This window comes from Photinus pyralis, unplaced genomic scaffold (assembly GCF_008802855.1).
Source record: "Photinus pyralis isolate 1611_PpyrPB1 unplaced genomic scaffold, Ppyr1.3 Ppyr1.4_LG2, whole genome shotgun sequence".
NCBI lineage: Eukaryota > Metazoa > Arthropoda > Insecta > Coleoptera > Lampyridae > Photinus > Photinus pyralis.
In genome coordinates this window covers 33,652,491-33,668,949 of record NW_022170403.1, presented here as the reverse complement: position 1 = coordinate 33,668,949, position 16,459 = coordinate 33,652,491, and the positions used below count along the sequence as shown (strand labels likewise).

At 37.8% G+C, this 16,459-nt stretch overlaps 1 protein-coding gene across 1 annotated transcript; it reads left to right on the top strand.

The window, feature by feature from the left end:
- Window positions 1-5,503: 5,503 nt before the first annotated feature.
- Window positions 5,504-6,560, top strand: LOC116165116 (PHD finger protein ALFIN-LIKE 4-like). Its single transcript, XM_031479414.1, has one exon. It carries the CDS (start codon window positions 6,084-6,086, stop codon window positions 6,558-6,560), a length of 477 nt encoding a protein of 158 aa, XP_031335274.1. The 5' UTR covers window positions 5,504-6,083.
- The last annotated feature ends 9,899 nt before the right edge of the window (window positions 6,561-16,459 follow it).

Sequence of the window (16,459 nt, the reverse complement as noted above, 5' to 3'; positions counted from 1 at the left end):
CAGATTCGTGATGCACATCGATACTTGGGTCATTTAAGCACCCATTTCGAAAAGTTTGTTTGTTTACACCGACCTCCTCCTATTTCGCAGCCCACTAGCGCCCGTGATCGCGATCGCCCGTTGGTAAATGCCTTAGAGGAGGATGTGTTGGAACGTTTCGAGGCAAACCCGCGTACTAGCACTCGACTTGTAGCAGATCAGGTGGGTTGTAGTCAACACACAGTGTGGAACATCGCCAACAACAACAACTTACACCCCTATAAGTTTAAGAAAGTGCAAGAGTTACGGCCGGGTGACCATGAAAGGAGGCTGGAATTCTGCAACTTAGTCGTCCAGGAGGAAGAAGCTAATCCGAACTTTCTGAGGTCGGTTGGGTTGCCTACATACAGGCGTGAAATTCCAGAAGATAAATTTGGTTCTGGCGCCCTTATTTTGGATTTCCGACCCCAAGTGTCCTATATGAAAAGACTTCCCCTAGGCACCCCCTATACGCTCCCAAACGGTGGCAGGTACTATAGGAATCACCCTGTAGGTATATATTTGGAACCCAGTTCATCCTGGTAATGCATTAAATTAATCTGTAGCTGCTTGGAGCTAATTTTTAATATTCCAGGGTTCTTTTATGTAATTGTGTAATTTCTATCGAAATCTTAGAGTTGCCCTAGAATTGGCACTCATAAGCAAACCAACATCTAAAGTAGCAGTCAAAATACATATATCCTATTCCAACCACCGTCTTGTCAACTCCAGCAGCTCCAGTCATCAAGTTCTTCAACCGTCTTCCGAAGTAAACTTAATGGTCAAATTACCAGAACGGGCTAGTTAACGTCACGACCCTGAGAGTAACTTCCGCGCATAGCCCTGGCGCCCTTATCTCATACATGCTCTACCATCAGTCGAGCACAAAAGGGTATCGGTTCAAATGTATCCGCCATTACATTAAGACAACAAAACCATTTTCATTTACCCGGTAGCACAATTCCACGGATAGTGGATTGTGTACTGGAATCGGGGGCTAAGTATACAGGATAATCTAAAGGATGAATTTATAATTTAAAAGAGGAGCAAAAGGAAGGATTCCTCATGGAACGTGCACCGTAATTGCGGAGAAAACTACAGATGAACAATGAACAATTTCAAAAATGCATGCCACTTTCCTTGCAGATGTACCTGAGGGCAAAAAATCAGTTTTACTTTAATTTTGGAAATTTATTTATATTTAATTATTTATTAATTTATTTATATTTAATTAATAGTACTCGGCAAAATAAGAAAAAATACAAATATTTATGCATGGTATGGTCTATAAAGGGCCCAATGTTTGTTATGCAGGGTGGTTTTCTCTCTTAAGTTTCAAAATGGATACATTATTTTTTAGAATTTCTACAAGAAACTGTCAGAACAATACCAAATATCATTCACGACACACAGACCAGGTCCCAACGACATCCGGGAAAGGAGAGAGCTTTTAAATAAAACAGTTAAGAGCCGATTTTGTCTAGGAGAGCTCAGATGAAAGACCGAAACTAATATCCCAACGTAAACTTCCAAAGCAGACCATCCCCAAGATTCCCCAACCAACCAACCGATTCATCCCTTACTATGAAAGAGAAAGTAAACACGGATGGTGAATGACTAAAAATGTAAGAGTGCTAGTTGTATCCGGGATCAAAAAGTTTTAGGTGTTGTATGTGCCAAATGCCATTAGATTTACCTTGGTTATCTTGTAGTTCAGCCAACTTTTTTTTGTATTTTGTATGGACTGATAAATTTTGGGGCAAATTTTGCCATGAAATACCCGTTAGCGTCACTTTAAACTATATTTATTGGGAGCAATAATTGGTCAATTACTAAATAAGCATGACGGGGTCGTAAATTATCTGTTTGTCGATTACGTTCTTGGTCAATTTCCAGACGGGTCAAAATGTGTAAGAGATTTTGATATTATATCTTCAACCGAGAGCTTACTCTTCATTTGGATTATTACCATATATTAAAAATTGTGCAACCACTTTCCTTCTTCAATATTTTTTACCAAGGATTTTGTTGTTGTGGTTCTGGTGGGGAATAAAATTACACATTTACCGTAATAATCTGTGACTACTAGGAGGTAGGTGTAGCCCTGACTCGAGCGGGGTAAGGGAGCTATGTAATCAAGACTGTTTATCTGCTAAGGACAGGATACTTCGGGTCCAGTTCCCATTAGACCAGCGGAAGATGTCTAATTCCTCCTGACATGACAATGTTTGACATATATTGCCACTTGTACTTCATGCTTGGCCAAAAATATTTGAAATGAGTCCTCCAGTGCGTTTTCAAGATGCCTAGATCACTGGAAGTAGGTTCATGACAACATTCATGTAGAATAGCGGACCGTTTGTGCTTGGGAACCACCAATTGCAAATAGTCGCTTTGAGAAGCTTCAGAGATACGACAACGTGTGTAGTTATACAAATTTTCGATTCTCCATGGGATATTTAGCAGGATTTTCATTAATAGAATTTTTAACTCGATGGTGCCACTTACCTGAAGTGTCAGATAATGGGTGTGTAGTGGATCGAATAGTATCCTTGATACTTGCTACCTTGATAATGCTACAAGCGAAGCGCCCATCTGGTCAATCCACTATGAAGATATTTTAGCCGGTGTAACCACAGAAGGGAATAGTATTGGGTAACTGCGGTGAACTCTACACCCTAGAGTTATAATTTCTCTACGGACCAAGTAACTACCAAACACTCGCGTTCTGTAGTGGAGGATGTTCACTATTGAGCAGTTAATGAGCGAGAAACATAGCAAACGACGCGTTCCCCCTGATCGGTATTTTGCGACAGAATTGCACATAGTTCATAAAAAGAGGTCTCTTTGCAGAATGAAAGGGTTATTGAAATCTGCACAATATAGGTTTGGCGCTGCAATAAGAAATTCCTTCAGTTTGTGACATGAATTTTCGCATTCAGGTGCCCATACACGTTTTTCCTTCTTTTTTTGTTAATTCCGAGGGAGGTCTTAACACAGTCAAAAAATGAGGGACGAATCGTCGGTTACAACTAACAGTTCCAGCAAACCGTCTAATTTCCGCGACATTCTGAATTTTCAAAATAACTTTCACCTTCGGATCTGGGAGCAACTCGTATTTGTCTATCATGTAACCCATATTTTAAGAAGTTCGAAGAAGGCGAACGACCCTTTCTAGGGGTTCAAGGTGTTGATTAAATTTCGAGGAAGCTGATAATATCGTCTAAATACACCAAAGGTTGAAAATCGCCACCTAACAGAGTATCAATAAGGCGTTGCCATATGTGGCTGAGCATTGATTAATCCAAATGGCATTCTACAAAACCCATACAAACCTCTACTAGGGATAGTGAAGGCTGTATACTCTCGAGAATATTCGGCAAGAGACACCTGCTATTAAGCAGGTTTTATATCGATCGAGCTAAGATATGCGTCGTGAAGTTGATCAAGGATGGTCGATACATAGAGTAAAGGGTAAGCGTCTTCTTTTGTTACCGCGTTCAGCTGTCGGTGGTCGACGCAGAATCCGTGGGTACTGGGTATGTACCACCTTTTTGTTTAACTAGACATACTGGAGGGGACAAGGTTTCAATAATGTTGTTCTTCAACATTTTTTTGAGCTCTTCATCTATGATTTGTTGCTTAAGTGGCAAAACTGGGTAGTAAACGCTACTTAATTGGCTTGGCTCCGGGAAGAAGTTCGATGTTATGTTCGGTGGAAACAGTAGAACCTACAATAGTTTTAGGGAAGATCTGCCGTTGTCCGACAGTTAATGAATGCTCACCTTTCACATTTTGCTCCATTTATGACAGTACACGTCACAGAGTGCGGAACCCAAGGTTTGAAAAGCCCAACCTGGTCCACTAACCTGGGTTCTAGATTCCTCAGAACCTAACAGTACAAGAATAGAATGGCCTAAGATGGAGATCTTCAGATAAGGTCTTTGGTCATCCGAAGCATGCTGATAACAAAATCTAGAAGTGCCTTAGCTGCGAAAGATTCATGTAGGGCGATGTAGAGATAATGGAGGAAGAAATCTGTAGACCAATCACTTCGTCGGCTGACAGTATCCCAAATTCACTGGGGACACGTTCTAACTGTAGTAGTCACTTCAAAAAGGTAGGGTAATTTCAGGAGAGATGGCTCGGGAGGTGAGATGGCTCAGTGAGTATTTCTGCCAAGAAAGGAACTGAATAGGAGGTTTGGCAACACTGACGCGTGCCTACTGTCACATAGCGAACTATCGCGAAGGCGCGTTTTATTGTGATTCTTGTTAGAGTGCAATATCGCGTTGTAAGCTGTTGCGGAATCGCAGAAAATTTATTTGAGTGCATTCGTCAAGTGTGAAAAAGGTAAGCAGTAAGGTTTTCTGTAATTGTGTGTACATTCCGCGGACCTATGAAGCTTCCTCCGTATTCCTAACCTAAAATAAAGGTGGTATACGTCTTTCGCTATAGAAACCGTTGCACGTCATTGATTTGTGTATCAATTTTAGACATATGCTGCAACACTGCAACATGTACAAAAAAAACAAGTGTGCGAAATCTATAGAAAACTGGTCTGAAATTGATTCATAAATCAATGACGTGCACCGGTTTTTATAGCGAAAGACGTATATTAGCATGCACTGTGTTGCAAATCACTGAGCCATCTCTCCTCCCAATGTAAGGTGAGTTGGCCCACTGTTTGAATGTAATTTTCGTATTTAGTAATCATTTTTGACGTCGTTACAGACAAAATGCCTACTGAGTACAAACGTAAAGGCAGCGTTGCTCGAGGAGAATGGTCAGAATAGGATTTATCTCTTGCAATGGAGGCCATACAACAGCGACGAATGGGCGTGAGGGAAGCCACTCGGACTTTTAAGGTACCATATTCGACACTACGACGCCGTCTTCGAAACAACAACAACAGAAAATCTAAATTGGGGCCACTGTCTACCCTGGGACCAGAAAATGAAAGCAAGATTGTAACACATATAAAAAAATTACAGAAATCCGGCTTTTCTCCAACAAGAACGATTGTACGCTCCATGGCTTTCGAACTTGCAGAAAAATTAAACCTTCCTCATAAATTCAACACTGAAAAACGCTTAGCAGGTTATCCATGGCTTCACTCCTTTCTGAGGCGAAATAAAGATCTGACCGTCAGGAAGTCGGAGGGGGTGTCTGCAGCGCGTTCACTAGGTATGAACAGGAATGACCTAGCTTCATATTTTACACTCCTGGAGAATACCCTTGTCGAATACAATTTGATCGACAAACCTAGTCGAATTTACAACGTCGATGAGACTGGTCTGCAGTTAAATAATAGACCCACCTCTGTTATTGCTGAAAAGGGATCAAAAAATGTGGCAGCAGTAACATCAGGAGAAAAGGGAGAAACTATAAGTGTAATCGCATGCTGCAATGCCGAAGGTTCGTTTATACCGCCAACTTGCATATTTAAAGGCAAGAATAAAAAATCAGAGTTTGAAGATGGAATGCCTCCCGGGTCCTTGGTTTTTATGTCCGAAAAGTCGGCTTATGTAAACAATGCCTTATTTCTAAGATGGCTCAAAGAGCAGTTCGTGCCAAGGAAGCCACCAGGTGATGTTGTTCTCATCCTCGATGGTCACTCATCGCACTGTAGCAGTGTGGAGACTTTGGCATATGCATCAGAAAATCAGATTGTTTTTATATGTCTACCCAGCCATACGACCCAATTCCTTCAACCCCTAGATAGGGGCGTTTTCAAATCACTAAAATCATTTTATTATGAAGCGTGCAATGCATTTATGCGAAGAAATCCGAATCGACGCATTAACAGGCTAGTGTTTGGGCAACTTTTGGCCTCAGCATAGGAAAAATCAGCGACTGTGAAAAATGCCGTCTCCTCTTTCAAGGCAACAGGAATTGTGCCTTTAGATCTCTCTGCAATTCCAGATTATGCCTATCTTGCCGATAACACACCAGAAAGCAACAACATTGATCTAAGCAGAACAGCAAATGACACTCCAGAAAATATAATTCGTGAAGAAAACGACGCAGTCTTAGAGAATTTGGATGAAACACAGGCACTAGAAATGGCAGAGGAAGAAACCCCAAGCAAAATGTTGGATAAAATTAATCCCGGGCCTGGAACGGAAGCTGTTGCATCTACTAGGAAAAGAGGCAAGCAACTGGCTTCTGTTTTGACCAGCGAGGAACAGATTGCGAATAAGAAAAGGAAATTGGAAGAGAAAATGCAGAAAGAGGCGAAAAAGAATGAGAGAATTAAAACCAAAAGCAATAAACGTCAGAAAATTACTAAGCAAGTAAAGCCTAGAAAAAGGCAATCCAGTTCGTCAGAAACGGAAGAAGAAATTATCTACGAAGATCCGTCGGATTACGAAGAGGATGATGCCCAATGTGTCAGTTGCGCGGAAGCATATTCTGTAACGTCAGAGTCAGAAGACTGGATTCAGTGCTTGCAGTGTAATATGTGGCTACACGAGGGGTGTACGAAATATGAAAATGTTTGTGATATTTGTGGCAAAAAGGTGTACCGCAAAAAGAAGTAATGAGTCTATGTTGTAATATCGCCACACTACTTTATTTCAGTGTTTTTCACCCGAGCCATCTCACCTAACGTGGTGGACCATCTCACCCATATTGTAAGGGAGAGATGGCTCAATCAAGTATTTTCTTTTTCTTGTCATTTTCTAAATAAAGTTTACGTTTTATTTCTGTATATGTTACTAACCTTAAGTTTCATTGTTTGTGATTGCGTTTACGAATATTTTCTCTGTTGTAACGCGAAATAAAAAAGTTACATTTTTTTTTAAAGTGGGCCATCTCTCCTACACCTTACCCTATCTATGAACATATAATTAAATATAAATGAATAAAGTGATGGTTTATTCTTTTTTAATTCGGGTTCGTGAAGAGTCACAGACTACACAAAGTAATCAGCTTGTACCATTCAAAGTTTGTATAACGTTGACTGAATATTACGGTGAAAATGTCGCTATGAAATATATATCTGCGCCACGAATATCCATCAGAAACCGATCCTCATTGTTAACTTAGTATTTTATGTATTAAATTTTAGTGCACGTTGGTAATATAGTTTGATTTGCCCCAGCGGCGGCGTACAATTAGTTATTAATACTCGAGAACTGAAATTATATTTAAACTGAGGCGCCCTAAATTTAGTTAATCGGCGAAGAAGAAGCCAAAATGCAGAGCCTTTAGCTATATGGAGGTACAATTGAAATCAATAATATGAGCAGCATTATTAATATTGCATCCATGTACGGGATTTGTATGAGGTATCTCAATCAGTTTATTGCCTATTACGTAACTAATATACAAAGTTAGGCTTAATATATACTGCAAATTTCAATAAAGGTGGCAAACCAACTGAATTACGCCACATCACAGAATGGCCACCGGTACCTTCAATATCTATTGGATATTTAATTACCTTGCGAAATTTCAAATATGGATGGGTAAATCCACTCTAAACCTGAATATTGTGTAATGCATTCTGTGTTAACAACAGCATTTACAGGTCACCGATACATTCATTTTCCTAAAAATGGCAGCGTATACACTTGATGGGGATGTTTTCAAATTAACAGCACGTAGTGAATATATTCAGTCGTACTTAGTTTTGAAAATACATACCTTTACTCGTTGGTGTTTCAGCATCTGAAAGGAAAACAATTATGTAATGATAAAGTTAGAAATTATAACTAGGAGAACCAAGGTAGGTAAACAATCAACGATAGGTATTAAACGTCGGATTTGTTACAATAGCATTCAAGATCCTATACGTTATGCTTACGTCAGAGGCATTTATAACGTTACGCTATTAAAATCACAAAAACTTTGATAACCACAATTCCAGAAAATATTTTGCTGCAAAAACAGGCATAATTTTAGTATTTTAAGTTTGATGTATGTGGGAAAGATTAATCACGCGGTAGAAGGTTTCGTCTTTGATTAAAGTAAATGCAGGCCGGATGGACGCGCAAAATGATTGATTGCGTTAATTGATGAAATTGAATGAAATCTGAAGATGCTATATTTTATTATCTTTTAAATTTCAGGGGTATTATTGTATAAAACTGTGTAGTGTAATAGAATTTAATCTGTTCATTAACAGAAAAATTGAAAAAATCGTGATTGTGCGTGTGTGTGTGTGTGTTTTATGGGAGTGGAACGCGATAAACGATTTATTAAATGGCGTAGTGAAGAAAGGAAGTCACGTCAGGTTATTCAGCTTTCCTAGTCGTGAATTAACGCGTGAAGATCTAAAATTTCCCGACAGAAAGTAGGCATGACCATTAAGGTTTCAGCACGATTTTGGATAAAAAAATATGTGGTCCGCTTCAATTGAGTTAACTGTTCATCTTCATGTAAAGCTGCTAACATTTTATTCGATGTTTAAATACGATCCTGAAATTAATAAAAATGGATAAAGGGCACCTTAATATTGAACGTTTTCAACCAGCGACTTGTTATAACTTTTCAACAATAAAATTTGCGTAAGAAGCCCTAAATTTTCCACAATCTTAATTAAAAGTTCACTTTATTTCGCCGAAATCTGGTGTTATGTTACTGATATTTCATCTTTCTTAAGTTAGTGAAACTGAAAAATTTTAAGTGACAGCTTTCTTTAGTCATAGGTGACATAATTTTTGTAAGAGGTTATGTTAACTACTTTAAAAATTGAAAACATACTGGATTTAACGTGTATATTGACAGTTAATGTAATAAAAGTAGTATAATAGTCCAAACTTGGATGCCTTAGGGAAGAAGAGGGGAAACCCGGGCACTTCCTGCATGTTTCATATACCAATTCGTTCGTATCGAACGCCTTTTTGATATCAACCCCCTTATACAGTCGAGAGGGGAAGGAATAACTCGCGCATCTTCAATAGATCGCCTCTTTGTTAGCGATCACCGATTAACTTGGAACGCCTTTAATATATCAGCATATTTTTGATTGTGATCCAGTCCGCCATATTGCTTCAATTTCTTTGGTGAAAATATAAAATGGATGGTGTCACTAACACAGAAAAAAAATGGACGTTTCGCCATTCTTGGACGAGGGAGAGTTTAAATAAGGTGCAATAATGCACGCAGTACAAAGAGTGAATTCAAAGGCCAGTAGTTGTCACTCCAAATTCTATGTCTATTAAATAAATTCTCCACTTTTGTTCCTTCTAGCACAGACAACATTGCCGGAGGATTATCATTATAATACCGATTTTTGATTTAGTGAAGAAATGACAGAGATCGAGTCCTCTAAAAAAGTTATGAAAATTAATTACACTCACGTTGAAATTCTTTTGTCATCTAAGTAATTAATAAGAAATCCTTACACGGAAAGTTCTATTTCGGATTTAATGGCGAGGAATATTAAAAGCAAGGCATCCAACTTAAAGTTTGTATTATGAAATTATACTACCGATGAGCTCCCGGTATAAATGGAGCATTTCCAATAATTGTGCATCCCTAAAACGCAGACAATGAAGAAAGGATGAATGATGAACAGAAACGAAATATGGGAGCTAAGAAGTTAAATATGCTTCATTAAATTCGCTTCCTTTGTGATGAGTCTCTCGTCTTAATTAAATTTGCGAGTATAAACAATCGTTGAGGTTTTATTTTTCCGGTAGAAGAAAGAAAAATAAAGAATAGCGTTGTACACGATATCAAAAATAAAACAAAATTCCAATGCTTTTATAAAGATGTTATCGAAGCGGTGTTAATGTACGTTTATTATTTAGAAAACCTATAATTTTAAAGACGTTAACGCACGCGAAATTAGTACTTTTATGTGAAAAATTAATTTGTCGGCGTCCGCCGCTGTAGATTTTATTTCGTGATTTAGATAAGCGGCGGTTCTTACGCATTTGCTGTGCCGTAGTGAACTGAGCCTAATTTTGGGGTTGATAAAGGTAAAATTATAATAATTATATACACAGAGATTCTTTTAAGAGAACACATACGTGCAATTCCCTTGTGAATCTTTTTTTTACAACCCCAACATTATATCCTATATTGTTTTGTAAACTACATGGGGGTGTCGTTTCTCTAGGTTGAAACAATGACTAAGATTAGCGCGAGTCAGTATTGGAAATGGTAAGTAAACCTTGGAATTTAGGCGGTAATGGCTTAATTCATTTAATTCTAGGTCGTGTATAGTTTGTAGATAAATTAAAAACGCATAAATAAGGGAACATTTAGTCGTAATGCTAACAGTTTGTTACGTTCACTTTGGGCCAACGTGACAAAATTACCTTAGATAAGCACACGGTAAGCTCAGGCAAAGTAGAGGTGGGTCGGGGTGAAAATGGGGTTCTTCTATACACACACAAATAATCCAAAAAGGGAAGGAAACAGTAAAAGTAATCCGGATAGGCGCCACCTTAGTCTTTGATGAATTTAGAGAGAGAGGAATACTAAAGGGGATGGACAAGGCAGACCAAGAGATCCTTGTTCTCGTCTTATTAAACTCAAAGGAATACACAATTATGGGGAAAACAAACAGTATTTGATGTATAAATGCGGGTAGTTTAATAACAAAGATCTCAAAATATCACAAATCTTACACTGTAATATATCGATCTAGTATATCAAACTGGGAATTTAAAATAATCTCTAATAAAACAAATGAGAAGCCAACACGTAGCCTGGGAAAATATTTATCCAAAAGGGCTTCCGCAGAAACAACGGAGCTATAATCATTAAGTGACTTTCAAACAAAGTAATAATCACAACTCGTTAGTATCAACAACCAAAATGTAATCAAACGTTAAAAGGGAAAAAAACGACGAAAATAACTAAATTTACCTTGAACTCCGGTCGCAACCTTCCGAGCTCAGAGGACGCGAAACTGCAAATCTGAAACAGTCAGACACAAAAACAAAAAAATATAAGAAGGGTAGTGATTCGCGTTGCATAATATATCGCATAAGCAATGGTTAACGTAAGACACGAATGGTTATTCTTGTACGTAGAATTGCAATCAATACTAAAAAGAATCAAAAATTCAAATGACTTTACAACAAAACAAAATTGGGTTCGACTAAGGGTTGGTTTTCACAATCGGTATGAGATCTAAAAAAGTGACAAAGTTTTAAGAGAAAAATACTAAAAAATGTACAAATAAAATAACTGAATCTATCTTCAATGACAAAGCAATCTTATCAATTCAAAAGAAATTACACGAGCAAGTTCTTCAAAGTAAAATACATAACGTTAATTAAAAATTTACACAGTACTAACTCCACACGTCTCGTTAATTAAGTACTTGCGTTTCGGAGGAATGAATCGTAGGTCAACGAACTTCGTAAAATTGGGTCAGCAGTTCAAATATCGGTTTCACATGAAATGGCGGTGATTCTTCCGTCAATTCTTCAGTCGGTAAGGGAGAAATATGTAGAGCGTTTTTGATTGTAATGGCGTCGAAACTTCAATGGAATTCTATTGCACCATATGGAAAATCGGGTATTCGCGTTTCCACACGTCAAAATATCAATATGCAGTCAGAAAGCAATTGGTAAAACCAAAATAATAAGTAATGAAACTTAGAGAGTACGAAAGTAGCCTAAAATAGATTATTTAAAATAAAAAGGTAATGCGTCATAGATAACATACCGAAAAACGGTACTTGTAAGATAAATCCGCAGCAATGCGTCATCAGCGAAATTGGAAGTAAGATGATACGAGAAAACTTCACTAATCTTAGTACAACACCACTAATTAAATCCCAATAAAGGTAGACGAATATGTCAAGTAAGTGTAATGGCGTGTAGCTCAAATACAAGTCAAGATCGAATCGAGTTCTTCAACAAGGACTGCGCGCGTCGACAGTGAGTGGGAGAAGAATAACCACGCCAATCAACAGAATACTAGACAAAAGCTTTTTTAAAAGAAAACTATATCGCAAATAAAGGATCGGGTTATAATGTGAACACCTAGATGGCGTAAGGATTGCTATATAAAGGTAAGAGTTCGCATAATGTTATTCGAGAGGGATTCCACATAGTAATTCAAATGTAAGCCAAAGCAAAGATTACACGGTAAAGAAAATAAACTTCACAAGTTTTAGGACAAAAATTAATTGGCTTTGCGATAAACAACGCCACGTGCGAGATAAGCAACGCAGGTGTCGATCAGTTCGGGGACGCTGAATTTATTTATGAAACTGGCTTTTCACTACGAAAAAGAACACCTTGCTGGAGAAAAAGTTCTTTAGAAAAGAATTGGTTAATAGGGAAATGTGCTTTTTGTACATTATTATTTTATTTAAGGGAACGTTTTTTTAAAACATAACGACACATTTTATTACATCACAGATTTACGCATATTTCAGTTTTCGCCATTTTATTACCTTACATATTGTGTTCCTCCACGTTTTACGACACATTATTTGTCCTCCTTCGCCTTCGTTATTCAAACTACCTCTTCAGTCTCTCACTTATCGACCTAGGTTTTTTGTATTCAATTATGCATTTTATAATTGTTTGCAACTACCTCATATTTTTTTGGATTTTGTGGCAGGGCAGAGATCTCAAGGGAAATGCACTATCGTGATTCGCACGAATACATGCTTGTTTTTCCACTGTACTACTAGAGATACTAATATGCTAAACATAGAAGTCAAAGTTCAAAATTAAAAATTAATAAAGGTGGCAGAACGTAGGCCGGTTTGGGGGTGTGCGATTGTTTAAGAAACCAGGTAATTTTTTTTTAAATTGTACCATTAAGTAAGTAGAATGTAGGCAAGAGCTTTTGTTTATTTAGTGCTGATTTATATAATAGATGTTTGTTATCATAAATTTGAATTGGCAGAACCTTTGTTTAATTACGCAATAATTGTGAATGAGTTAAGCCGAGTGAGTATTTTAGGGGCGGATTTGTTTATTTGTTATATTTAGTACATACGTAATGTTTTCGCATGTACGCATCAGGTTCATTACTAATGTCACTTTAATTACCTTTTGAAAAATTATGTTGAAATGGTTTCGAAAAATGTCCATTTAGATTGGCTAATGTTGGCATATCTTCATTACAGGGTGGATTTTATTATTTGTTAAGGGAATATTGAAGATTAGTACATAGTGTTAACACAAGTTAGGGCATACTGTAGTCGTAGATGCTTAGTAGATAGGGGGCAATTTTCTACAGGTGTGGGTGGCTTTCATTTGAGATTAATATACAGGGTGTTTATTGAATTTGATTTGAATGAATGAATGAATGAATGAAATTTAAAAATTTTGATCGCCCTTCTACAGGGTGTTTTAAAATTAATTGTCAAGTTTAATAACTTCAAACTTTAAAAAGTTGATTTTTCAAATGAACCTGCTTTATTTTTTTGCACCTTCAAATGTGGAAAATAATTCTATATCGATCAATTATTGCATTCCCGATACCTATCTGTTTTCGAAAATCTTAAATAAAACGAAATCCTTAACAGATAGGTACAGGGAATGTAATAATTGATCGATCTAGAATTTTTTTCGATATTTGAAGGTGCAAGAAAATAAAGTAGGTTTCATTTACAGAGAGTTTAGTAGTAAAGTGGCTGAATGGAAATATTGTAGTGAATATTCTAGAAACCCAGATATACATGGATGCACCATTGGCAATAAGAAACGAAAATGAATGTGACGCATTCTTTCCGGGAAATAAGATGTGTTTTGTTTGTGAATGTTGGTTAACCGCACAAAATTGCTTATTTCCTAATACATTTAAAATTTTGCGGGATTTCGCATAAACCGAGATCCCGCGGGATTAACATTTAACGATCCCGCAAATGGCGGGCGAAATTTTGCTGCGGGATTGCAGTCCCTAATCGCAATGTAACTTGTAAGTTTAGGTGTACCAAAAAGCGTTAATTAAATCAAACAAGTGCGCTGTGTCATTATCAGAAGCAACGACTAAGGAGCTAGCTTCATCTCAGTAATGGAAGACGTGGAGAAGTTACGACCGCATACCGAGATGAAAATCAACAAGATGGCGAGGTGGGTAACACTTTACCTACTTTCTTCTGTGTTCTTTGATGAACATTAAATTGGTTTTTCGGTAGATTTGATTTAATTGTAGGTAGTTTTGGGGAAAGTGAAGGTTTCGTATAAGTTCGTAATTGTTAAAAAAATTGTCACGTGTATTTACGAATCCAGTATATCTTGAGTTTATTGTTAGTTTGGACTAACGTAGTTGTTTTTTGTAAAACAAAAATTATTTGTTAAAACAAAGTAAATAAATTTTGAAATGAGATATTGTTTACTTTACTAGTCTACTTTTTGTTACTATGAGTACTTACATAAGGCTTTACAGGATATTAAAAAAAATTATCAAAGTCCTCGTTTGAGATCGAAGGGACTTCAGCGCATTTTTGTGTGGCAGATCAGTATTCTATTAGCCACTTTCGACTCAACCATCAATAACAGATCTTGTCGAAGGCTACTACATTCACTAACCGCTTCCCACTTTCCCCGTGCACCCGCAATTCGCTTTTAAAGTTTTGACTCCACCATCAGTAAGATCGTGTCCGGGGGCTACCACATTCCCTTTGACGGTACCCCCTTCCGACGTCCCGTTCACCCGCAATTCGCGTTTGAAGATTTGACTCCGCCATCAGGAAGATCGTGTCGGGGGCTACCATATTCCCTTTGACGGTACCCCCTTCCGACGTCCAGTTCACCCGCAATTCGCGTTTGAAGATTTGACTCCACCATCAGTAAGATCGTGTCGCGGACTACCACATTCTCTTTGACGGTACCCACTTCCGACGTCCCGTTCAGCCGCAATTCGCGATTGACGATTTGACTCCACTATCAGGAAGATCGTGTCGGGGGCTACCACATTCCCTTTGGCGTCGCGGTTGAAGATTTGACTACACCATCAGTAAGATCGTGTCGCAGGCTACCACATTCCCTTTGACGGTACCCACTTCCGACGTCCCGTTCACTCGCAATTCACTTCTATTGGCGGCACGAGAAAGAGAGACAGCGATTCGAGATTTACGAAACGTTAAAACGCGTGAGTTCGCAACGGAAGGTAAAAGGCGCCCGAAGTTGACTACTTCTCGAAGACGCGCGCGCGCGCCTCGCAAAAGGTCGTTAATTTCGCCCCTATGACAAAAAACAACATTCCGCCACGCAGGAGTTGTGCGCGTTTACAACATCTTTCCGACGACACCAATTTGAAAAGAATCGGACCAAAACTGTAGTAGAAGATAGGAAAAAAACTGAAAAACCTTCACGTTAGTATACTACGCTCGAGGATGACGCCCAGATGTCGCCAACCCCACATCATGTAGCCATGTCCCTAAGGTTGACAAATTTCACGGCCCCGTAGATACACGTACACCCGTTGCCTTTCTACAAGAGTTCTCCTACGCGCCCACATTTGCTGCCAGCCAGCCAGCCAGCCAAAGTGAGATTAAAAGCTACTTTTTACAAATAAATTTGCAAAAATGCGCTAAAAACATTAATAACGCATATCATGATTCGCTATATGGTTATTCAAGCATTATTAAATAGTAGATAAACGTTTTTATCACGTATTGATGTTTACTGGGATATGTGGGTGCATGTAGGTACATCAACTGTATCTGTCAATATATTTACTGTTTATCTTCACGTTTCTAGCAATACATACGTGTGTTTCCATTGACAGAAGAACTTATATACGTATTTTATCCGAAAAATTGTTATTTATTAGCACTTTGTTACTTCAAATGAAGGACCAAATCGCTTATTAAATTACATAAAAGAGCAGTACGTGCGACTACGTAAATATTTATATCTAAAATGTCTGTAGCAAAGGCAAGTATAAATATTTGAGGACCCATAAAATTATAAATTTAGGCCGTCAAATTAATGTTCACAAGTAGCGTCTAACGAGTAAAGGGTTTGTAATGTTTGTGTAAATGCCCAATATAATTACTATAAAGTTCCGTTAACACTAATGTGTGCTATTAAATTTTATTAGCACTTCGCAAGTTTTACAAATAACACTAATAATGCCGGTAGCTCTACTACTACTGAATTAAGTTTAAAATTCCACTATAGTAAACCTGCCTGCATTACGTTGAAGACCACACTTGCTTTTATGAAACACGTTAACTGCAAGTAAAGAGACGGATGTAAAACTAATCTGCTCGGGTGTACATAATATTTAGGGAAAGTACAAATGAATGTAGCATAAATGAGACGTCATGTTAGGTAACAGCGGGAAGTACTGTCAGTTTTGCCTTTACGAATTAAAAACCTTATGTATGCGCTCGGAATATAAAATATGAGGTTATTTTTAACGTGCCTCTACTTGCACCCGCACACAGAAAACCGCTTGATATAGGTTAACATTTTTATTTACATATTTGGTGGTTTCCATTTTTGCGCCACTGAATGATACAATAGTTATTTATTATACAAGACGATAAAGGGATATTTTA